Source organism: Panthera onca, chromosome B4 (genome assembly GCF_046562875.1).
Source record: "Panthera onca isolate mPanOnc1 chromosome B4, mPanOnc1 haplotype 2, whole genome shotgun sequence".
NCBI lineage: Eukaryota > Metazoa > Chordata > Mammalia > Carnivora > Felidae > Panthera > Panthera onca.
This window is the reverse complement of record NC_138345.1, coordinates 40,489,292-40,515,256: the sequence shown is the minus strand read 5'-3', so window position 1 is coordinate 40,515,256 and position 25,965 is coordinate 40,489,292. Positions and strand designations below refer to the sequence as shown.

The 25,965-nt window shown below is 44.8% G+C and overlaps 1 protein-coding gene across 1 annotated transcript in view; it reads left to right on the top strand.

Moving 5' to 3' along the window:
* Positions 1-25,965, top strand: part of ANO2 (anoctamin 2) — a 340,487-nt gene that overhangs the window by 95,202 nt on the left and 219,320 nt on the right. Inside the window, exons 5-7 of the mRNA XM_060658635.3 lie at positions 7,309-7,460; positions 10,394-10,448; positions 12,908-12,959. Of these exons, the coding sequence (XP_060514618.2) occupies positions 7,309-7,460; positions 10,394-10,448; positions 12,908-12,959 (259 nt within the window). The remainder of the gene's footprint in view (positions 1-7,308; positions 7,461-10,393; positions 10,449-12,907; positions 12,960-25,965) is intronic.

Here is a 25,965-nt window from a genome sequence, read left to right as displayed (position 1 = left end):
TATAGGGGATTTGTCAGCCATGTAAGTAGTTTGGATTTTATCCCATATTTTTAAAGTCAGCAAACATTCATTCATGTGTAGAGTACATACCAAAACGGAATTAAAAACCATAAATGAATATAGAGCTAGACAAAGGAGAATGTGCATTTTGTAGTATCACTTTCCAGGCTCAGTATTGCTTCAGACAGGAAATTTACCCGTAAGCATAGGTAGGGATGAAGAGACTGGTCAGCTTCTGTTGTTGGTGTCACACAGAGTCTCCCTGTGGGATCTAGGATGCGGCTGGTCTTGGGGATTCTGGTGCTGTTGGCATTTTGGTGAATAGCTTAACACTCACACACACAGGTAAATGCTTATGTGTGGGAGTCCTTGAATCTGGTACAGAGTGTGCACGCATGCGTGTGTACGTGTGCGTGTGTATCCCTCCCTCTGCCCTCTCAGGCACCGGCACGCGGGATAAGAACACGGGGGCAAATTCTGCTGCATCTATAGCTTCCCTTTCTCATAACTTCTTTAGTCCAGAGCCTTCTGCCCTTGTCGGCTAGTGGCTTGTGGTGCCATGCTCCACACTGACTTCTCAGTGTGCCCGAGCCTTTTGACATTAAAGGTCAGGAAGTGGGTGTGATGCTGATCTTCAAGCCCTAGCCTTAAGGCGAGTGAGATGTCATCAGTTGTAACAGTTGACCTTCAATTATCTAGTGACTAGGAGGAGCAGAGGAAAGCATAAATAGATGAAAAGAGGCAGACTTTTGGGGTCATGGGATATAAGCAGACACACATGCTCACAGCTGGGCTCACTGTCCATCTTGATGCCTGGTTTGTGCTCTTCCCACTGACTTTTCCTATGAGTTGTAAGGAGAGGCCTTCTTAGGTCACTACAGGTGAGTGACTCACAGATGATCAAGATTATATCATTTATAGCTCTTATTGTTGTACCTTCTCCTTGATCTCTGGGGTCATTGGACCTCTTCATGTTTGTATGGTACTGGGCATGTTAGTAAAACTTTCTGTGCCTTGGTTTCTTTATCTGTAGAATGGGGATAGTATTATGTATCTGTTCATGATAGACATCACCATAGCCTTGGTTCCTTGCATCCCAGGAGGAAACATGATTCCAACGCAGGAAGGAAACAAATCAGTCCTGAGACCACAGTGCTGTGCCCCTCTGGAGGGGAGAGGCAGAGGGAGACAAGTGGGGGGAGAAAGAAGTAAGAAAAGAAGGGATCTCGGTAAACCTCTTAGACTATGACAATGAGGCCAAAGTGAGCTTTTATGAGAACCACATTTGAGCCCTGGAATAAAAAATAAGAGCAACATACTTTAAAAATTATTTATGATTTTAAGCACATGAAAGGCGTATCATGTACCCAAGGAGGGCATAATGGGGAACAGCTGGCCAACATGTGTCTTGCCATTTCTGAGGATGTTCATAATTCTCTGATGTCCAAGAATAACAGTAATAACGAGGCTGCTGCTGAGCATATTAATGACAATAAAGAGGGTCGGTGTGCCTTGCCTGGATCCTGCTGGACACAAGAGAAGAAAGAGCCTGGCTTATTGGGTTTGGTGGGACCGAAAGGGAACTCCAGCCTGCTTCCTTCTTGGGGGATCATGGGGCCCTTCCACGGATCAAAGGTTGAAGGAAAGAGCCTGGATGGGGAGGGGGAGAGTCAGGAAACCTGGGTTTCAGGCCTGGTTTCACCAGCGACTCTGGCAATTCCTTGCGTCTGAGTCTGTTTTCCTGTCTGTAAGGTAGCGATGCTAATGCTACTTGGCAAGCACACTTGCAGAGTGTTCATGGGGCCCAATGAAGTGGTGCCTACGGAAGTGCTGGGCACATTGCAAAGCATTCTGTTTTGGAAGGGTCATCACCAGCTTTGTGCTTCTTCAGCACTTGGCAAATCAACCACCAAGCTCAGTGCCTGCATCTAGGGGGTGCCCATGATGTTGAAACATAGAAACATCACGAGTGTTTCTTTTTCATTAAATGTTTAAAGCTGTACACTGTTGGACAGGACTTTCCAAGGCATTTAGTCCAGTTCTTTCTTTTATGATTTTTGAAGTGGATCTGGAGCAGTGCATGGTCTAGGGCTAATGATCCCCCACTACCGAGTCAACCTGAGTACTCTTCCCAGTGCCCTGTGGATGATGAGATTTTCCATTCTGCCTGATGGGAAGAGGTGCTATTTTCAGTCCTTTTAGATGGTTCTTTCTCCAGGCTCAGCTAGGTCCCTCGCACCTGTGTGGTCAAATGGTCACAGGGGACCTTCTGCAGCTCTCTGGAGCTCCTTGTGAAGCTCTTTCCTCTGGGCTACCCTGTCCTGTGAACTCCATTTGCCTTGGCCTCCCCAGACTTCCAGTTCTGTCTCCTCAGCTCAGGGGTTCAATGGGCCCCACTTGTCTTCCTTTCCTGCCCCTTGGCTGAGAACCTCTGTCAAGGCAGTGAGATGGAGCCATCCCAGGAGCCATCTTGCTTGTTTCCTGTCTCCTAGGAACTTTGTTGCTTGATAGCCAGTATCTTGAAAACCACAGTCTCTATCCATTGGGGCTGCTATAATGGAATATCATGGACGGGGTGGCTTATAAACAAGAAAGTGGGCGTGGAATTCTTTCTCAGGGTTCTGGAGGCTGGAAGTCTTAGACCAGGGTGCCATTGTGGTCAGGTGAAGGACCTCTTCCTCGTTCCTAGCTGGTACTTCTCACTGTGTCCTCACGTGGCAGAAGGGGCTCCCCCCTCATGATTGAATCACTTCCCAAAGGCCCCACCTTCTAATATCATCATATTGGGCACTAAGGATTTCAAAATATGAGTTTTGGGAGAACACAGCAATCATTATTTCATGTTTTTTTTGTTTGTTTGTTTTCGTCTCGGTGTCTTGGTTGTTTCTGATAGGGTAAATCTGGTCCATTTTACTCCATTGTAGTGGGAAGTGGGTATTCCCTAGTTCTCTCTTTAGAGGTGAAGAACCTGAGAGGGAGAGTGATTTGCCTAAAGTCACACAGCTCCTTGGTGTCAGCAAGGACCAGGACCCAGGTCATTCACTCAGTAGATGTTATTGTGTTCCTGCTGTGGACCAGGCACACAGGGTTTGGTCCCTGCTCTCCAGAAGTATATAGTCAGTTAGGGAGACAGGCAAGTGAGCCAAGAATTAGAGAAGAACATGATAAACTTCATGACGCAGGCATTTGTTCACAGGGTACTGAAGATGCATGACGAGAAGTGAGCAGCCAAGGAAGTTTTTCTGGGCAAGTTGATCCTTAAGCCTAGTGGTGAAGGAGAAGCAGGAGTAGTCCAGATGAAAAGGAAGGGAAGAAGTTTCAGGAATAGGTACAATGCTCAGGCAGGAGCAGGGTCCTTTGTCCTGTGAGCTTATGTGTCCCTGGCATTGTGCCATGGGTTCACCCACCTGTGTTTTATTGTGAGTACATGTCTGGCTCCATCCGCCACGAGTCCCTGAAGTCTGGGAAATCTCTTTCCAATGTAAGTCGATCAGATCTTTCAGCCTGGACATGACCGTGTGGGGTCTTGGTCAGTGCTGTGGAGTGGATGTTACTTTGATGTTTCTGGTGAGACTCTCCTCCATGTTTTACATTTTTCCTGGAGGCGGATGATATTGCTTTCAGTGATTTGGAGTACCCCCATCAAGAAACAGTCAAAAGGTATCTTGGGCCCATGCCTGGTCCCTCTGAAGACATACCATAGGTGTCTACTCCTTTTAGCCCGTTTCTCTAAGTGAGCTCTACCAGACCCACTGCCAGGGTGAGGGTGAAGAACTACGTGGAGGTTCTCAGCTAACCTTCTGCCATAACAAAGCCCTGACACAGTTGCTGGGTTATTAATCTGTACCTGTTGAATACGGGCATTCCTGGCCTCTGCTGAGGCTGGGCTCCCAAGTGCCTTTGCAGTTGGTGGGGACAGGGAGGGAAGCTGTTCAGCCAGCCAGAGTCTTTAGTATTTTAGCTTGACTCTCCAATCCCATTTATTTCTACCAGGCCTGTTACCTTGTGGCTGTTCCGTCCCCAGCCTGGGCTCCTCCAGTGGCAGCAACTGCCATCATCAATGCTGGTTTCCCCCAAAATTTATCATTCATTCATTCATTCATTCATTCATTCATTCAAAGACAGGAAACAGTTTGGATGGTATCCTGCCTTCATGGAGATCATGGTTTGGTAAGGCAGCCGGACATTAATCAAATAATCATTCAAGTGAATGTAAAATTACAACTGCAGTAAGTGCTATGAAGGAGAGGAATTTGGGCCCATGAAATACTGTGAAGGTATGACTTGACCTTGTCTGGAAGCCAGGAAGGACTTTCTTTAGGAAGTGACGATTAAGGGAGGCATCAAGTGTGAACAGAGTTGGCGGTGGGGGGCAGGGAGTAGATGCAGAGTGTCGAGGGCTCAGAATGTTGGGAAAACTGCAAGAGGGCCAGCAGTTGGGTGCAGTGAGCAGGGGACTATGGGGACTCCTGTGGGGTCCCATGGGCTGTGTTAAGAACTTTGTTCTTTATCATTAGAGCAATATAACCATTGAAGGCTTTTTCATAGGGAGGTTGAAGGCTTCTCAGACTAGGAGAGTCTGGGAAGGTAGTAATGGAGAGAAGTGGACAAAGAAGAAATACCCTGGTGGGTCTGAGCCTGTCATTCCAAGGCATCTGGAAGACAGAGTCCATCAGCTTCCCTCCTGTTTGGAAACTTTAATTTCCATGCACATGCCATTGAAAGACACATGGTGATGGGTATGATTAGCACATTGCAATCTCTGTGCAGGACACGTACCTGGTCAGCACCTGCCCCAAATGACCTGTGAGATGTGTTCTGGGACTGCATGAGGGGGCCATTGCTCTGTCCCCGTCCCTCCAGGCTCAAAGATTCCTGAGGGATGAGCTCTTTGCATTGCAGTGACCAGTGTGTGCGGAGAGACTTGGCAGGATGCTTAAGAACTTAATGACAATGGAGGCATGATTATAAGTGGCACACTGTTTTTTCCCCCCATGATAACTCACATTTTAGCAAACAAAGCAGTAGAGTAGAATAGTCAAGAACACAGGCTTTGCCAGGGGATTCAGATACTCCAGTTATTACCTGGTTTACACTGTCTGGGTACTCCAAAGAAATCAGGCCATGTAACCCTTCTTCAATCCAGCTTGAACTTTTCTACTTTCTTGTTTGTCTAGAATGTCTTTGCCTGCATCTGTTCAAGCCTTATTCATTCAAACTATTCATAAGGTAATGTTAATAGAAGTGTGATCAAACAAGATAAAGCATGTGTAGAAAATGAAACAAATGCCCATCAATAGGGGAATGACTAAACAAATTAGGATTCATGTCTGCTGTGTAATATTACACATTCATTAAGGTAGTTCTATGTGAACTGACCTGGAAAGGTAATATATCTGTGATATATTGCTAAATGAAACAGGCAAATTGTGGAACCATACATGAAACAGGATCATAGTTGGATTTAGAAAGGAATGTGTGTGGAAAAAGTTAGGATGAAACGTACTCCAAATTGTTAATAGAGATTTCCTCTGGAAAGGATGGTGGGATTCGGCTGGAAATGAAATTGAACTGTTCACATACAGTTAATGTACTTTTATGGTTTGGGTTTGCTTGTTTACTAGAACTGTGTTAATTTTGTAATTGAAATAAAATCAAAATGCATCAAAAAACTTGTTAGAAGAAATAAATAAACCATGGTTCTATTTCAGTTGTTAGATTGGGGACGTTCTTCCCCTCCCCCTAATTTATTATTTTATTAAAGAACAAAATGATAGCAAGAGAAAGTTACCTTTCTGTGAAAGCTCAACAAAAATGCTATTCCCCAATGAAACATGTTTCTGATTCCTCAATTGGATGTGCTGTCTCCTTTCTTTGAACCCTCGAATACTTTGTGTGGCTTTTGCGGCATTTAACCCTGTCTACCTTGTATTTCATACCTGTTTTACTGCCTCTCTAGATTTAAGCCACTGGATGGATGTCATGATAGAGAAGAAAATCAGCTTTCAAGTTAGAAGATCTGGATGTTGGCCCTTGTTCTGGTTTTCTAGCACAACGTGACAAATGGGCTCAAACGTAGTAGCTGAAAACATAGTCACTTTTTCCTTTCTTATGAGTTTATGGTTAGGAACTTGAGCAGAGCTGGGCTGGATGATTCTTCCACTCATGTGGTATTGAGTTGTGTCCCTTGGTGGAATTTAGCTGGGGGTTGACCTGGACAGGAAGGTCCAAGAAGACTTCCTTCATATGGCTGATGCATGGCCAGGCAGCTGAAAGGCCGGGTCCAGCTTAAGTCCTTTGTCTTTCTGAGCGAACCCTCTTACCTTCCCATGGACTTCTTCCTGGTGGCTCCGGACTTTGAGACAAAGGCAAACCAAACAGAAGCTGCCTGTCTTCTAGAGGATGCAACCAGCAGAGTGTCCCTTCTGCTGTACTGGTTAAGCATCTACAGAGCCCACTCAGATTTAAGAGGGTGGGAACAGAATAGTGCTTCTTGAAAGGAAAATTTGTATAAGAAATTTGTGGCCAACTTCAATCTGTCACAGCTCTGCTGTAAGTGCAGCCTCCATGTCTCGAGGACTACATCTATCAATTAAAAAGAACAAGATCTGTAATGTATGCAAAAACACCCTATGCATTATAAAAAGCTATGTGTACTATATATATATCAATAATTATCTTGATACTAACTCTGTATCTTACTCAAGGCAGGTATTTTCTAGAGGTTTAGTACTTTGAAAAGAGACTCATTTATCAGCTAATTCCCAAGAGGAACACACAAAGAAAGTGATGTGGGGCATGGTGTAGTTGCAGAGTACAGACTTTGACTAGGTTGACATGAGTTAAATCCAAGCTGTCACTCAGTTACTATCTGTGACCTTTGTTGGCTCATTGCACCTTTCTGAGCCTTAATTTCCTCCTTATAGTATGAGAGTAGTATTTACTGAGCTGGGTTTCTGTGTGTATTGGAGCTAATTTGTGTGGAGCACTTAGTATGGCAACTGTCACATAGTAGGTCTTCTGTTTCTCTTAAGATGATGTAACAAAGTTATATAGCAAATTTGGCCTCCTCGCTGGTTTCTCTGCACTGGTTACTCCATCTGCAGAGATGACCGAGACAGGGTCGAGAGCCCACACCTTTGTGAAAGCAGCAGGGAAGGGAGGGCTCCACTTGTCTCTCCCAGTCTCCTCCTCTTTCCAGAGTGTCCCTCGCTGGGGGTTTGGTGCCCCGTGCAGCTGTGGTTGTAGTCATTCTTCTCTCGGTTGGATGCGGTCTCCTTTTTAGGCCTATGGCTTTGCCTTTTGTAGATGTATGAGATCAAATCAGAAGGCAGCATCGCGAAGAAGTTCAACGAGCTTCTGCAGAAGCTGAGCTCACCCCTGAAACCTAGAGTTCCAGAGCACAGTAACAACAAGATGAAAAATCTCTCCTACCCATTCTCCAGGGAGAAAATGTATCTGTAAGTATGGGAGCTGTTGGGGTAGGGATGTGGCAGGGGATGGGAAGGGAAGTCAAACACCACTCAGTGTCTCAGCTCCCACAGTGAGTGCCCCACAGCCTGGGAGATAGGGGAGGAGGCATGCTCTCATGGTGAAATGTTCCCTGAATCTGCTTTCTGAATCCCCTTCCCTAAATGAGATTATCCCAAAGAGCTCCCCAACATGTGTCCAGTGGCTCATGGAGCACCCGCCATTTTAGTCATGTTGCATGATGGATGGAAAATCATGGAGCACAGAGCCATAAACTTTGGGGTTCAGTGAGAAAATGGTCAGATACCTGTTTGCCTTCTGTGAGGAAACCATTCTGCCCAGTTCCTAGTCTAATAGGGTTTCAATATATTGTGATAAACCAGGGAGAAGGAGGATAAAGTTTCTGGATTTTTGTATTCGCATCTGCATACTCATGTACTCACTGACTCTGAAGAGATGCCCACCTAGATCCCCCCTAGGGAGGGGGGTGGGATAAGAGCTCTTCACAGGGATGGTCATTTGGGAAACCTTTGGAAGAATGAGTCATGGTTGGGAAGTGAGAGATGGAGCAGGCAAGCATGAGTTCTGTTGTAGGTGCTGATGGGAGAATAAGAGTGTCAGGATTAAGAGAGGGAAAGCAAGGGCCAAGGATAGGTAGAGGAGATAGAAGAATCTGTCCTTTTTGGGGAGATGGCATTCCCAAAGCTGTGTTTCTGCTGTTGATTGGATAACATCTCCTACCCATTTTTTGCCGTATTAGATAATAATTCCATACACATGTATTTACTGTTCGTTTTGCATGTATTTTCTCATTGAATCATTATTCCCCTCATGATTCTGGCCCCAATTCTGGTCCCAATTCTGGTCACCAATTCCAATGTGTGTGCCGGTCTTCCCATCCACCAAGGAATTCCTTGACATCCTGCAATTCCACACAGTTCTGACACTACCTACCCTTGGAGAGCATTACATTTCCCAGGTTGAGGGCTCAGTGCAACAAGGCTGCCCTCCACCTCAGATGCCAATCACAAGTCCAAGGTGTTCCCTGTGCTTCTGACTGGCTGGCTGTAGATCAGAGGTTCCCATGACCTCCTCTTCAGGTTTGATTAACTTGCTAGAGGAGCTTACAGAACTCAGAAAACTGATTTACTCACTAGATTACTAATTTATTACAAAGGATATGAATCAATGGCCAGATGAAGAGATACATAAAGTGAGGTTCTGAATGAAGGTGCTTGTGTCTTTGTGGAGCTTGGGGCCCGCCATGGGGGCACATGGAAGCATCCTAGTTCCCCAGCCTGGGTACTCTGCAAGCCCTCTCCTTTGGGGTTTTTCTAGAGGCTTCCTTATGTAGCCATGATTGATTAAATCATGGGCCATTGGCTACTGATTTAACCTCTAACCCCTCTCACCTCCCCAGAAATCAGGGGTGGGACTGAAAGTTCCACCCTCTATTCAAGGTTGGTTCCTCTGGCAATCAGCTCTCTCTCCCCCACCTCCCTTCCACCTTTAGGGAATTTCCGAAAATCACCTCATTGATAAAAGCCTAGATGTGACTGAAAGAGGCTTGTTAGGAATAACAAGACACCCATTTCACCTTTATGGCTCTGAAAATGATTTCAGGAACTGAGGACAGGAGACCAAGTATTATGACAAAACATGTTCCCATTGCCCTTATTGTTCAGAAAATTCCAAGGAATTTGGGAGCTGTGAGTCACGAGCCCTGGATGAAGACTAAAAGATGTATTTAGCATAAGTCACAATGTCACCCTGCCTCATGAGTTGGCCATTCAGATATAATGGTGTCTCATAGAGAGGAAACTAAGGTCAGGGGTCTGTTCAAGTTCACACAGCATTAAGTGGCTGAACTGGGACTGGGACTGGCACATTGACCTACTGGCTGCTGGGGTTTTTTTGTTTTTTGTTTTTTGGGTTTTTTTGGTGCTCTGTGTCTCTTCCATGCTTCCCCTTCCTTGGGTCTGCATGCTGGTGCTGGCATCTGAACCGCCATCTCCCATGCATCTCCATTCATTCAGTGCCTGTGACCCTTCAAATCCAGTTCCTAGACACCTCCATCTGGAAGAATCTTCTGTTCTTCCCGCCCAAAATAAGCTCTCCATCCTCTGAATTGTTAGAGCAATGGTCTACCTACTATCATGTTCTGCTCTTCATCGGTTATTAGGAAACACATGCGCCCAAGTGACGGGGGCTCCGGGGGAGCTGGGAGCATATTCCAGACATCTTCACCCTGAGCACAGTCAGATCTACACAGGTGTTCTTTTTAGCGAAAAGGTCACAGTGTGAAGTGGAGAACACACGCGGGCCTTCCATAATTAAGAGTTCGGTAGCTAACTGATGTGACAGTAGTGACAATATTAAATGAAAGTTTGAAAAACAAAGCCTTATCATCCCAGCACCAGGAAACTATACTCTTTCTGGTGGTTGTTATATTGTTTACTCTCTTTGTCCATACACAGGAATCCTTTCTACATACTTTCATGTTTAAAACATATCATAGTATAATATTTTCCTATCACAGTCTAAAATTTTCTACTTAGGATGTTCTCATAATTATAATTTTCAGTGACCGCATGATAATCCACCCTGTTGATTTTGGAATTTCATTTTATGTCCACTATCCTTATTGTCAGTAACTTTGCAACAAACATTTTTATTTATGGAACTTTTTTCTTCTATTGAATTTATATTTCCTAGGATTCATTTCTGTGATCAGTTCTCACAATTACTAGGTCAAAAAAAATTATAAACACCATGTGTGTGTGTGTGTGAGCATGTGTGAGTATGTGTGTCTCACACATCTTGCTGTGTTGCTTTCTCAAGGTTTGCTCTGGCCTGGGGTGACAGTGGTCTCAGGACAAGGGTCATAAAATGAGTTGACCTTCTGTTTTCTTGGTGTCTCCAGGTACAACATCCAGGACAAGGACACCTTCTTTGATAATGCTACCCGTAGCCGCATTGTAAGTACACAGGTCAACTACGGGTGGTGGGTTCTGGAAATAAGGGGAAGGCTGGGTACCCAGTGTGGCAGGGCCTTCTCTTGCTCTTCCTGCTACCTCCCATCATCCTTTGCCTGGGGTTGCCTAGCAACCAAGGGGCGGATCCAGGAGCTTCCCAATCTTAGTGGCAAAAGGAATAGCAAACAGCCCCCCTCACTTAGAGGCTGAGAGAAGTCTCTTCTCTTTAGGATTTTCCACCTTGGCCGTTTGGAATCACAAAAACAGGAAATGTCTGAGCTGGTGGGGTCTTTCAGCTAATCAGGTGACCCCCTTGCTTGACAGTTGGGGAAACTGAGGCTCTAAGAGGCAGTGGATTGAAAAAATTCATACAGATCACTAGTGTCTGAATGAGGACCCATTGCGGGGCTACTGTGTTTCTTTTACCCTCTAAGGAGTGTTGTGCATTTATATCACAGGGGATGCTAGAACTAGCCAGTTTGTTCAAGAATAAAATTTCCAGCCCATTCAATAGAAAGCCAAAATTCATGACCGTAGCCGTTCTTCTACTATTTTTTTTTTTTTTTTTTTGCCTTTTGAAATCAAGGTTTTGGTTTTGTAGGATGATGGATTCTGATGAAAATCTGTGTATGGCCTGTGCCCGTGGCCTCCATCTGAGCTGTAGTGTGTCTCCATGCTCTGGTCCATTTATTCTCTATCTGCCTGGAGAGCATTCAGCGTATAGACAGAGGAGAAAAAGAGGGACCCAAGAAAAGCTGCTCACTTATTTATGCCATAGTGGAAACAATGGCAGTGTGTTTCCATTGTACCCTAGGAAAGAACTTAAGTTTCAACAGAGGAGAAGTAAGGGTCAGGTAGTAGAAGGACTCCAAGTCAGCAGGGTGATCAGAAGGATGAGAAGTGACAGGTGATTAGAGGAAGCTACAAAACATTTCTAAGGCACACTGAAAACATGGCCCTCCCTGACTCTTTGCTCACAGGTTGGGGAAGAAAACACCTCAGGTTCCTTAGGCTAGTGTTTTAGGAAGGTTAAAATGGGTACATGATTTATCATCCTATGGAAAAAGGCATAAACTTCCCATTTTTTTGTTGATGCTATTACAAGCTGTTTAAATCGCCCTGTGGCTTGGGTCTCATGTCTATGGGGGAGTTATAGGGTGTTGTGGAGATTACCAAATAATTGCAAAGTACTTGTAAAATAGTCAGTGTCATATAAATGCTGTTCCTAATTATTATTGCTGTCAAATTACTGCACAGTATTATAAGTGAATTAAACATTCTTGGGCACCATAGTGCTGGAAGTTATTTATTTTCCACTTACTCTAGGTCTGTGGCTGGAATATGGGAGTGTGAATGATGATGCAGGAAAATGCTTCTCTCATTCAGCTCTCATTCTGGAAGCTTCTCCCTTTCCCTAGTCCCCCCCTGCATAGTGAGAAGGGGTAGAAAAGAGCCTTTTGAGTTTTGTCTTGGGGTCTACTCTGCCCTGGACTATTGTCTGAGGAACTTGCTCGTATCTGTATATGGCATCCCTGTGCCCCTTCTTTGTAGGTGTCTTAGCACCCCAGCTATTTGTCCCAGAGCAGACTTCCTTGCTGGGGACCTCTTTATAGTTGGGCACAGTCTTGGGACCCTTTGGAGGGCACTAGCTGGCCATTCACTATTTCCTCTGCAGCCCTCCCTCACATGTGAGAGACATTTCCCTGCAAGTCCCACGTCCAGGGCTCTGTTGGCCTATTTCGCCATACAGTCATCATTGGGCTGAGAGCCTGGTATGTGCCCCAGAAGTGCTCCGAGACAAGGGGTCTTGAGGAAGTGTCTGACTGGGGAGACAAGATGAGGACTCAGGAAAAAAACAGAGAAATAATAGTAACAATGAGCAAGATGTATGTGGCCCTCTATGAGTTTACAAAGCACTTTCATGTTTTCTTAGAACAGCTCTGTGAGTCAGCTCCATTACAGAGAAGGCCAGGGACTGTCAGGGCCCTCAGGGAGGTTTGCTCAGGACCCCTTGGCTAGGAGCCGGGCCTGGAACTGGATTCAGCGGCCTGCTCATCCCGGGCTTTCCCCAGCGTGGCGTTACTCAGGGTTGGCGGACAGGACACCCTCCTCTTCCCCTTCCCTGGATGTTCTGGCCCCAACACTCCCTCCCAAGGCCTCCTGAAGCATGTGGGTCTGGGCTCCCTGGCATGTTTTCCTTACCTCCTGTAACTGCAGTCCATATACAGCCTTTATGTTTTCGGGGTAGGGCAAAGGGGATAGTGTGCGTGCGAGGGACTTAGGTTCTTTGCTTCCTCAAAGCACTCAAGTTCGAACAGGTTTGATGTGCAGTGCATGAGCTTGGCATATGCTTCGCTTCCCCCTCTCTGGAAGTGGGTCCAGTTGCCTGGTCCCCTGCCCGCCCCCTCCCATGGTGGCACACACGGTCATGGTGCTCACAGCCCTGCTCTTGTCTGTTTCAGGTGCATGAGATCCTGAAGCGCACAGCCTGTTCTCGGGCTAACAACACAATGGGTAAGGACCCCCTCTGCCGCCCACGGGCCCAGTGCTGATGGGCTGCCACGGTGCCAGAGCTGTCCTCTCTGCAGCTTGCTGCAGGGTATGGGGGGCAACGAAGAACAGAACAAACAGACACCCCCATGGAGTAGGGGAGGCTGTTTGCACTCGGGGCCAGGGGTCCTGCTTGCTCTCCAGGAGCAGCAGCACCCCATCTTGTGGGGGCAGGGGCATTCCCCAGATTGCTGTAACTTCTCCCAGACCTTCATCCCTGTCTCCACAACCTATACAAGGTTTTAATAATCACCCAAACATGGCAGGTTTAGTTTATTTATTTAGTTTTTAAGAAGAAAGGCATCTCGGAGACCCTTTAGTGCAGCCTTCTCCCTTTATGTGTGAAGGAGCCAACCTCCCGCAGGGTGACTTTTCAGAGGTCACACGTTAGTCTGAAGGTGCGGCTCCTGAGTTCAGCGTTCCTGTCACCAAATGTGGCTGAATCTGTTCCCTTAGTGATTTGTTTTTGAAATTTGAGGGTATTAGTCTTTGCAGTAGGAATGTCAGCATTTGGGAGCCCATAGGGCAGGCCAACTGATGCTGGAGGACTTTGCGGAAGACACACAAAATGGCTGAGGTGGAGATGGGAGCTTATGAGCACAAGCACGCGTCCTTTCCACAGGAATCACTCTGCAGGCCAGAGCTCTTTCCAGAGCTGCTACCAGCACTCAGAATGGCTTTTGAAACCTTTGAGAGAAATTCCTTCAAAATACACTCTGGGGTGGCAAATCTTTGGCTTTTGAGGCAGCCTTGAGTTAAAGAGTTCAAAGTCATTTAGAGACAAGTCTAGTGAATAATGTAGTCAATCAAGCCAAGAAATCACAACAGTGCTAATGATAATAAAGGTAGCATTGGAGAGTATTGCGGGGGGACTCATAAGCTGCCTTAATACCAAGGGAGTGGTCCTGGAGAAGGAACTACAACAGGTTTTATATAGTGATAGTGCCTTTAGTCTAGTGCAGAACTTCTCGAGGGGGCAATTTATGATGACGGGTTGCGCTGATGTATTCATCTTGTACAAAATCCCAAATAACACTCTAGTTTTTGAAAGTCAAGTCTTGCATGTGATGTTGTTTGTCTGGAACATGGTGCTGATGAGGCCAGGACATGAGTGAGGGAGGTAATTAATTAGCCCAGCTTGATTCCATGGAAGGACTGAAGCCCCCACTTGGAGCAGCCATTTTTCCTTGGTTCCAAGGACAACCAGAAGAGTCAAGAGATCTCAGAATGTATTTTATATTTTCTCATGACTTCTATCAGAATTCTTGAATTTACCTCACTTCTTGACCAGTTCACTCCTCAGCTCCATTAATCTGCCTTTTATCCTGTCAGACCATCCTCAATTTGACCAAACCTGCTCCCTCAGATGTCATAGGTGACTTCCAATTCCCACATTTCATGGCCTTTTTCTTAGTCTTCCTCTTCTTTAACCTCCTACACATCCTTCCACACCTTCTTTATGGACCTTCATCCTCTGAGAGTTGATATCCAGGAAGGTGCTACTGCTGTACTAATCTGCTGCCACTCTTAAAAAAAAAAAAAAAAAAAAAAAAAAAAAAATATATATATATATATATATATATATATATATATATATATATATATACCCCCCCCCACACACACACATATATTTGAGATTATCTATATCTATATCTATATCTATATCTATATCTATATCTATAGAGAGAGAGAGTGAGTATGAGCAGGGGAGGGGCAAGAGAGAGGGAGAGAGAGAATCCCAAGCAGGCTTTGCACTGACAGCACAGAGCCCAATGTAGGGCTTGATCCCATGAACTGTGAGATCATGACCAGAGCCGAGGTCAAGAGTGGGATGCTTAATACTTGAGCCACCCAGGTGCCCCTCTGCTGCCATTCTATTTCTGCCTCATGGACCACACTTTCTTTGGTTCTTCTTCCTTCTCCTAGATTTTAGATGTTTTCTTCTCCGTATTCCCTTGGCCTCCTTACTTTTCTCTGTATACAGATGACTAGGAACCATGTATTTCTATTTCCCACTTCTCTCACTAATTCTAGCCCAACATTTCCAACTGACAGATGGATATCTCCACTGAGATGTTCACCAGAACCTTAAAATCAGTATATCAAATGTCCATTTCTAATTCCCCCTCTCTTCCTCTCTCTCCTGCTTCTCTTCCTGTTATTGTGACCACTGTCTTCTCTGTTTTTGCTCACATGGTTCCCTTCACCTGAATGTCCTCCCCCCATCCCCCCATGCCCATCCCCAGACCAAACATGGCTGTCCCATGGGTTCTTCCAATACCCTGTCCTTGGAACTCCCACCAAATTCAGTCTCTTTCTTGCTGATTGCTATGTCCATGGCCTAGGCTCCCAAACAGTCCTTGAAGTGTGTTGAATCATCTCCTATGCCCCAGTGCACCTAGCTGTCTGCCTTGCACATTCTAGTCCATGAATTTGGTTTAGCAAATTAATTAAACATGCCTAGCCTGTTAGCCCACAGCGATTGCTGGTAATTGTAACTATGGACAAATAAATTCTCTGCAACTCAGTTTCCTTGGATGTAAAGTGGGATAGTAACATCTATCTTGCAGAGTCTTTGGGAAGATTGAGCTGTTAGTTTGTCTTGTAAACTAGGAAGTCCTTGAAAACTGAAGTTTATTTTGAGAGATCGTCTCTGGGTTGTCAAAAGGCCATTAGGGATCCTCTACTTTAACACTGAAGTTTTTTTCTTTTTCATTTGAGGATATGAATTTTTTGGTGATGTCTCAAATCAAACTTCTTAAGAATTTTGTTGTGTTGAGTAGTTTTCAAAAATTTCTTTTTTGTCATTCAGAAAACATTTATTGAGCACCTTGTCTGTGTCAAATGATGTTATAGAAACTGAGAGATGCCAAGATGAATTTGACCTAATTTCTGGCCTTGAGGGCTCTTAGTTTAGCTATGCAGGCAGTCATGTAAATAAATAATTATGAGCTAATCTGCTAGGTACAACTATAGAGACATGTACAGAGTGCAGAGGGAACACAGAGGTGGAAGCAATTAACTTCCATGTGTGTGTGTCTAAGTATCAACATAAGTTATCCAGTATTCATTTCATAGCTCAGGGGAAAGTTGGCATGTCAGTAATTCTACAGATGGGGACAGAGATGACATGTGACTTGTCCAGGGTCACATACTGAGTCATTGTCAGATGGGTCTAGAACTTGGGTTTCTTCGCTCCAAATCTTATATCCAATACCTTTGGGATGCTGTGAACTAGAGGTGGAATTAGGTTGAATCTTTAAAGTCTGTTACTACAGAAGCAGTAGCCATCTGGCCACTGATTCATAGGCATTTGACTTGGAAGGGAGAGCCTACCTTCTTTTAACATATATTGAACCTTAGGTCCTAAAACTCCCAGGTACTTCTGCTAGGTGGAAACGTGGAGAAATGAGTTCAAGTTCTGTCTCTACTAAATTTGGTTAGATTTTGGTAGGCTGTATTGTGTCTGTTAGCCTCAGTTTTCCTGCACTTACAAAATGATGAAAATGAAGGAAAAATGAGGTTAACATATTATAAAGCCTCTTCTTTAGTGCTATTTTAATATAATTTAAGTTAAACTTTAAACAACTCACTATACAAATAAATTTTAAAGCCCCATTGTTAGCCAAACTATAAGAGACTCTTAAAAACTGAGAATAAAATGAGGGTTGATGGGGCGTGGGAGGGAGGGGAAAGTGGGTGATGGGCATTGAGGAGGGCACCTGTTGGGATGAGCGCTGAGTGTTGTATGGAAACCAATTTGACAATAAATTTCATATTAAAAAAATTTAAAAAAATAAAAAATAAATATCTGGCAGATTTTACCAGTTGTGTGTGGGGGGAACCCATTGTTGATTTCTGTACTTTAAGCATGGGCATTATAAAAATGAAGTGATGAATTATATTTTCTCTAGATTCTCAGAACAAAATGTCTAACTACACACTCTGTGTCTTCATGCAGATGCTCTGAAGGAACCTCAAGCACAACATAAACCAAAAAAAATACAGACTTCCCTTTGGGGGGACAACCCAGCTCTCATCCATGTACCCCAAATTTCAGTGAACTTTAGTTCTTAATTTCTCAAGCCTGGAACTGTAACAAAGTGCTATTGGGTTGATCTTGTGAACATCTATGAAATAGGCACAATTTGACTCTTTTTATGTATTTTTTTAATATTTATTTATTTTGGAGAGAGAGAGAGACAGAGTGCAACCAGGAAGGTGCAGAGAGAAAGGGGGACACAGAATCCAAAGCAGGCTCCAGGCTCTGAGCTGTCAGCACAGAGCCCGACGCAAGGCTCAAAACCATGGACTGTGAGATCATGACTTCAGCCGAAGTCGGTTGCCCAATGGACTGAGCCACCCAGGTGCCCCTAGACACAATTTGAGTCTTTACAGCCATTATCCTACTCTATATCAACTGTGTTTTTTCTTGAATTTATTATCCCAACCACTAAAAGGTCTTCTTAACCCTAGTTTTACCCATTTTTAACCTATAACGTAAAATTAACAGCCCGTGTGAGCTAATAATCAGATATGCACTGGTCTGATTATTTCTGGTCTGATTATTTCACTGGTCTGCTTGAAATGACAAAATAGATCCACATTTCCCTTAGATAAAATCCAAACCTCTTAATAGTTACCTGTTATGAACTTTATGTTTGTGTCCCCCCACCCCCCGATCCATAACATTGAAGCCCTAACCCCCATCCAAAAGTCTGTTAGTTCAGCAGTAGCTGCTGCTGATTTACTAGCTTTGTAACAAGGGACATATGACTGAACTTCTCTGCTTCCCAGCAGAAGAGAACCCCCAGGCTGATTTTCAAGTTGTTTGTCTTCTGTGTTGGAAAGTCAAGTTCCCCTTAAGCTCTTTGGGCAATGTACCATCTTACTTAGAAGATCAGAAAAAATGAGGAATGTAATGACACTCAGAGGCCTCAAGATAATATGGCCCTTTGAGCCATGGGGTAAATTTTGATTTTATTGCCCTTCTCTCTGGTTTTATAGAGAAGCACAAATGACTAGAATTGACTTAGATTCCTCCAGAGGAATCTGCCTCATAAAAAGAAGAGAACAGGGAGAACAGGACAGTGCTTGGAATTGTTTTCCAAGGTATTTTTCTTGATCCTTCACCCCTGGAATTACTTTTTATATGGTCATTATTGTGGCCAGTTCACAAAGCTTCATTCCTTTGCCATTGTACCCAATTACAAAGGGAATTAGAAGATAGCAAAAATAAGAAAGACTGGAATCAAAGCTGGAAAATATACTAAAGATAATAGTAACTCAGACACACTCCTGGTCATTTAGTATTATCACTTTTTTCTTTGTAGAAAATACTTTTTTTTTTTTTTTTTTTGAGAGCCTAGTTTTGCAAAGCATGAAGCTGTATATGAGTTGCATGTATGGAATTATTTATATTCCCGTCTTGTTCCACAAAATTTCTGAGGTGGCTTACAAGAAAAACAATAAAACAGCATAATATAAATAAATAAAGAAATAAGAACCAGGAAAAACACAAATTAAAATAGAATGTCAATACTAGGGGGGAAATGGAATACAAATATTTAAACCATAAGGGCCTGTAGTTCCTACAGTTGGGGCTGCAAATTTGACCTTGAACCAAGTGAAAGGGGAGTATGGTTAGTAGTTTAGCTCTTAATATCCTCAGCAACATCTTTTGGTACAGAAATTTTTCTAAAATCTCTCATGCTATTCTCTGCTTTCTTATGTAGAATAGATCAAGGTATATCTTCTATATAAATGCATATGTAAATTTTTTTGGATGGTTCAGGATCATCACTAAGAACAGAAGTTTTGAGGGTGGCTCAGTCGGGTGAGCGTCCGACTTCGGCTCAGGTCATGATCTCACAGTTTGTGAGTTCGAGCCTGTGTCGGGCTCTGTGCTGACAGCTCAGAGCCTGGAGCTTGCTTCAGATTCTGTCTCCCGATCTCTGCCCCTCCCATGTTCATGTTCTGTCTCTCACTTTGTCTCTCAAAAATAAATAAATATTACATAAAAATTAAAAAAAATACCATCAATTTTTAAAATGTTTCCTCGAGGATTCCCAAAGTATTGTTAGGGTTCTTTGCCCCATACTCTGTGATATCTTGAATTTTGACTCTGGTAACCTCCTTCTCTGAATTCTGCTCTTTCAGTTTTACTTTGCTGTTTGGGAGACAGAAAAAGCAGCTTATTAGAATTTGGAGCAAAGAGAGAAAATGCATTGAGGGAGGGTCTGAGGATTCTGCTGTGGTTACGGCATGCAACATTAGAGAATGGGTTTTGTGAGATTGAGGTACTTTTTCTTTCTTCTGGGCTCTCTGTTGTGACAACTGAGATAAGCAGATAAGAGCTCTCTGAACACATAAGGTATTATTGTAACCAGAATAATAAGGACCCCTTGCACATGTGCACTTTCACACTTATTTCTCATGTGATCCTTGAAGCCACCGTGCAAAGTAGGGTCAGCAAATATTATGTAATTTCACAACTGAGAAATTAACAGGGTGCCCAAGATCAGAGATTTAGAGCCAGATTTAGAACCCAGGTGCCCTGGCTCTTCTTCAGTTCTCTTTAAATTAATTAAATTAAGTTCAATTAAATTAATGAATAAATGGATGAAGTTATCTGGGAAAGGTTTCACAGAGAAATGGAAGCTGAGGTCTTCCCAGTGTAGCATCCATTCATTTACTCAATGGATATTTATTGAGCATCTACCATGTGTCATTCATATCTAAAGAATAGAGTAGTGGATCAACCAGACACAACAGACACAAATCCCTGCTCTTATGGGGCTTACATATGAGGTAATATTTGAGGAGAAGAGGAAATAGGCTGCCACGTGGCTGTCTGGAAAGACAGATGCATGCAAGGAGAGCAAATAATACAGGAGACATGATGGAAGCCACTCCCGAGAATCAGGGTCCCAACAGGAACAAATGACACTCTCAAAATAGGATAATTTAAGGTAGAAATATTGAGATACCATTTATAAAGGTGTGGATAGGGAGTTGGGGATGCCTGGAATTAGAGCAGTAAAGCTGTTCCTAGCTTCAGATCCATGAGGTGAGAGAAAGGTTACTGGAACATGGATGGACAGAACTGGGTAGAGGAGACCCATTGGGACAAGCAGGTGACTATTCAGGGAGGAGGTCAGGGGTCCCAATTCCCTCTGACCTGCTGAACCCAATGGAAAGCCAGAGAGCAAGGGAGCCCATTCATGTCAGATAGAGAAGGGGTGAGTGTGTATCTAGAAGGAGCAAAAGGAGGATAGGCACATGCCCAGCAAGACTGGAGAAGCAGGTGGCATTTCAGTTCTGGGACGAGCAAATTGAGAAACTTAGGTCAAGTCACATTCCCTCACTGGACCCATTTCTTTCTCCCTTTGTAACATAGAGACCCCACAGTGTGCTTGAAGCTTCTAATTCCAGGTCCAGCATTTCATAGACTTTGATTCAAAGGAACAACATGGTCTCCTTTCCATAAGAGCCAGCTGGGCTTGGAGCGCCTGAGTGGCTCAGTCGGTTAAGCATCCGACTTTAGCTCAGTCATGATCTCTCAGTTTGTGGGGTCAAGCCCTGTGTCGGGCTCTGGGCTGACAGCTCAGAGCCTGGAACCTGCTCTGGATTCTGTGTCTCCCTCTCTCTCTGCCCCTACCCTGCTCATGGTCTCTATCTCTGTCTCTCTCTCTCTCTCTCTCTCTCAAAAATAAACATTAAAAAAAAAAAAAAAAAAGAGCCAGCTGGGCTTAGAGAGGGGACTGGCTCTTCTATAAAGTCACACTGAGCAGGTCCCGGGCCATAGCCAGGACTTGAGGTGGTATGATGTTTACGGACCTCAAAGACCATGGGAGAAGACAATGAGGGGGAGGTAAGGGCAGGGAGGATTCAGGACCACTGGCTAGCATGGTTGGGAGAAAAGATTCCATTCCTACATCATTCCTTTGCCTGAAGCCCTGGGTGACATTGCTTAGGTGTGGCCATGGTCCATTGGCATCCCAAACCCCTGGTGTACCTTGGAAAGCCCTGGCTCTCCAAATCCCACACAGGATTTGCCGAGTCAGACTCTGTGTGTGTGTGTGTGTGTGTGTGTGTGTGTGTGTGTGTGTGGCGGCTGGGGGGGTGGGGGCAGGGCTCCAAAAGCTGCATTTCTAACAAGCTACCGAGGTGATTCTTAGGAACTCTAAAGTTAGATAAAGATGACTTTGGGCTGGCTGCCACAGGCTTCTATTCACATCCGGGAATTGGAAAGAATCATGCAGAGTGCTCTGTCCTCTGGGGATGTGGCCACTGGTTTTCTGAAGTACCCAATGATAACCAGGTCATCTTTGTGAAGGGCCTAATTGTTGCTGTTACTTTTCTAACATTTGTCATATGGACATTTAGCATTCAGTCCCTTTTGTCCTAGCCAGCAGTAGGGCCTTGTGGACTTTCTTTTTTTCCTTTTTTGTCCTGTGGCGGAAGGATGGGCAGGAGGGTAAAAACAAGTATAATAAGGTAAAGAAAGGGTTACTGACCTTAAAAAAGTATGGGTGGATTGGCATTTGGTGATGGTCTAATTTATATTTGTGGGGGTTTCTTCTGTGCCTTCTGTAACCTTCTTTCCCTCTTATTCACCTCTGGAAGTGAAGGGATTATGGACGAATGTGCACAGTGTTCCGAGACCGAATATATTCATGAATTTGGGTTCTGCATGGTGGTGGTAGTGTGAGTGGGCTTGGCCTGGCGAAACTTGGTGGTGCCTCCTTAGCGCCACGATGCCTCCTTAATCAACATCATGTAAGGTCACCTGCCAGGGCTCTGCAAATTCACCCTTTCATGGAATGCCTTTTTTAAAAAATTGAAGTGTCATTAACATACAGCGTTCTATTAGTTTCAGGTGTACAACATCGTGATTCAACAGTTGTGCACGTGGTCCAGTGCTTACCATGATAAGCGCAGTTGCCCTCTGTCACCATACAGCATTACTGCAGTATTGTTGGCTGTATGCCTTTTAAAGCACACTTTACTGTGGAGAGAGTCACAAGCCCCCTTGACCACGTCAGAGGGAGAGAGAGACACCTTTTCTACTCCTTTCGTATGGAAGTTGTTGCTGCCTTTTCTTGGACAGAAAATTACAGATTGATGGGACTACATTTTCATAGACATTTTGGTGTCAGAGCATTTCAACAAATGTACGCTTTGGGACTCTCTCCTCCCCACTCAGGAGACGATGTCTTAATTATTTTGACCAAAGCCAGACTGTGTTGTGTGTTGTAAACATCTGGTTTATCATTCATCCAGCTGAACTGGTTTATATTTTGTTAGAAGAAAAGGCTTGGGATTAAAGGCATTTAAGTAATTAAGCACACGTCAAGACAATTTGGTGATGGGTAAATATAGTCTCTGTTAAATGCACCGTCTGGGGCCTCTGGTTTAGATTTACGTCCGGCTGGAGTAGGGGGATGAAAGCAGATGCCGGGCGGACTGGTCCCTGTTCTGGGGGGAATCAAAACCAAATGGGTTTTCAAGAGTTCAGCCCCATCCCTCTAAGTACCTGTCCCGCTGGATGAAAGTTTTCTTTGAGTTTGGCCTGGAGGGAATAGAGCCGCAGTCCCCATCACCCAGCGGCACTCACAGATTTAATGAGGCTCTCTTTGGGAGGCCTACCATAAACTGTGCTTTGGTTGATCCTTTGTGTCCGGGAAGCCAGAGATGTCCTGGAAGCTAAATGCTAGGCCTCGGGTTTTGTGTTCCAAGTGTGTGTTTTAGGTACCAGTCCTGGAGCTTGAGCCCACCCTGCTTTGTTCCTTGGCCCTGACCCTCTGGATGGATGATGCCAAGGGACAGCGTTGCCAGGCCTGGCCGGGTCAGTCTGTGTAGAGCTGTGGTTGGCGTTGGGCAGAGGGGAAGCATGAGCCCTTTCCTTTAGGGATCATAGTTCTAAAAACAAGAAATATGAAGAACCTAGTGACTCAAAGGGACCGTACGGATCAGTGAGGGGGTCCCTAGTGAGCTGTGCTGTGTTTGAGCCGAGACACTGCTTCTCTTTGTGGGGAGAGGGACAGGACAGTGTCCTCTGTGCTTTCTCCTTCTTGCTGGCCCTGCTTCTGGGGGCAGTGGGATGAGTGGTTAGGTCTCTCTTTCTCTGTCTCCCTGGGTCTAGAGCAGAGAGGAAAGACTAGATGTGATCCTGAAGAAGAAAGCTTTGCCATTATGGCCAGATGGAATGGTGCATGATGGAACCAATTAGCTCATTTTTGCTGAAAAGAGAGGAAAAAATTCAGAATTTCAGTTTTCAAAGCAGAGACTCCTTTTTAAAAAACGTTTGATTATTTTCTTCTTCTTTCAAACTGATTTCCATGCTTGTTTGGGGGTAGGATCTTGGTTTCTGAAGTCTGTGGGTGACCCAAGAGGCCAAAGCAGTTCCCATTCTTGGGTGAAGTTGTGGCTGAATAGTTATTTTCAACTTGCTTCCCCCACCCTCCCCATTCTTTTTCTTTTATGTGCTGTTGCCTCCCTGTGTAGCAGCCACTGGTTGGAATCGCCCGTCTGATGCCCTCTGGAAAAAGGAGGTACACAGCCCTGGAGGACAGAGACACATCATGTACAGCATTTTGGGGCTCTGGTTATCTGGGTTGGGACAACTCAAGTGTGATGAACTGAATTGTATTGGCCCCAAGACAAAGAACCATTGGTTGGGTTTCCTCTCTAGGAAATGGACTAATTGACTAGAGTTTAAAGGTTCTTCATCAGCATAGGTTGCCATAGAAAATTGGAGTAGTGAAGAAGATGGTGCCTGTGATAAATGGGAAGAGATACTGCGATACGTTTAGCCATGGGGCTGGTTACTCTTACCCACCATTATCCCTTCTGTGTTCCCAGCAGTGTACTAGGTGCCATGAGAGATACAGGTGAGGGGAGAATGCTCTCTGACCTTGGGTACCTTGTAAGCCTTCAGGAGACACACAACAAGGGGCAGACAACATCCCACAAGTGAAGTGAGCTGCCTGTTCCAGGCACGTGGTGCAAGGGAAGCTTTATTTGAGACCTCCAGTGATTTAGATCCTCCTGAGGATCTGGCAGCAGGACCCCTGAGTCCAAGTGGTCAGCTTAATGCTGTCAGACACTCGGCTGCTGTGCTCAGTGCCCAGCACAGCAGAGATTTCAACACCTGTTTAACTTTTTCCAGGCAGGCTGGGGGCTGTCTTCAGGGTGTATGTTGCTGCTGTGGTTACCATGGGTGTGAGTGCAGGGATTGATTGGGTCAGGGTAGTGCACAGGGTGCGGTCTAGTTTAGAGCTCCATCCGCCTGTGATGCTTCAGCCTCTATCCATGTGGACAGCCCTTTTGTAGCTTTGGAACATCCCCCACCCCCCTCCTCACTTGGGACTCCTCCCCTTGATTATTGTAGGGTGGCTTCACATTGCTGTGGTTATGGCTCTTGAACTGATTAATGATGCTCAGAGTGAAATTGTAGTCTTGTGAATAAGACAGATCTGCAGCTCATTCAGCACCCCCCAGGCACCCCTCCCCGTCCGCATTCCCTTTTACCCACTGTCTATTCCCCCCCAGCCCCCAAAGTTATTTCGGGTGGTTTATGTTCATGCCAAGGAGGAAACTTAAAATCAGGAGAGGACTGGTCCTTTGGTGATGCAGCGGCTCTCAACTCACTGCAAGAGTGGTCGCTTCCCAGAGCGCCCCCTGCAGTCTCCCAAGGGCCTCTGCTTCTACGTGGGGCCTATGGCTGGTCCTCCTGGATTCCAGGGTCCTAAAAATGAGGCGAATAGGGGCAGGGTTTGAAGAAGAGGAGGCCGATGAGGAGAGAGGATTGTTTGAGAGCCTCTGTGGTCTCTGAGTATGTGGGTGGGGTATCGCTTGGGAAGGGGAGGTGGAAAATGTTGTCTAGATTTGTTATCCATCCTTGTCATTTATCCAGAGCCGTGCAAATGCACATTACTTAGCATTTGCACATGATACATGTTTTCCTCCCAAACCAATTTTCTTCTCATCTCACAACTGTCTGTAGTCTCTCTGGAAAGAATGGTTCAGAGCAGAATGTGTGTTTGAGACGAGGGAAATCCCCATGAACCAGAGCTTACCCCTCCTTCTCCCCCTCCGTGATTACACGTGTATCCTCGCATGGTAGGGTCGTCGGTACTTAGGGTTGGTGGGATATAATGTCTCCCATATGGGAGCCAGTGACCCAGGACAGACTATCCTGAGTCAGAACATACAGACCATCTTATAGTCTCTGAATAAAACCATGAATGAAACAAGTAAATAACAGTGCCTTTGTCCTGAGCAGAAAGTTCTCTGTTGTGACTATACCAGAGTTATAGGGACAGAGTCATTGACTCATTTAGCATATATTTCGTAGGGTCTGCTATGTGCATGTGGTGTGAAATACTGTCGGGATTAAAAAGTGAATCTCGTGTGTGGTTCTCAAACTTTGTGATCTCAGGAAACCATTACACTTTTTAAAAATTATTGAGAGCATCCAAAGGGCTTTTGTTTTGGTGGGGTTATGTCAGTCAATATTTATTGTATTAGAAATTAAAACTGAGAAATTAAAAAACAATTTTTAATGTTTATTTTTGAGAGAGAGCGAGTGAGGGAGAGGCAAAGAGAGAGGGAGACACAGAATCCAAAGTAGGCTCTAGACTCTGAGCTGTCAGCACAGAGCCTGATGCAGGGCTCAAACTCACACACTCTAAGATCATGACCTCAGCTGAAGTCGGACGCTTAACCGACAGAGCCACCCGGGCACCCCAAAACTGAGGAGATTTTTAAAGCACAAGGATACACAAACACACATTCCATTTGCTGTCAGGGGGATGATGCCACCCCATGTCACAAAATCCCACTGTACACTCATGAGAGAATAGGAGAGAAAAAGCAAAAAATGTCCTAGTGCTATTATAAAATTAGTTTTGACCTTCAGAGCATCCTGAAAGGGTCATGGGGGCCCCCAGGGTTCCCCAGACCA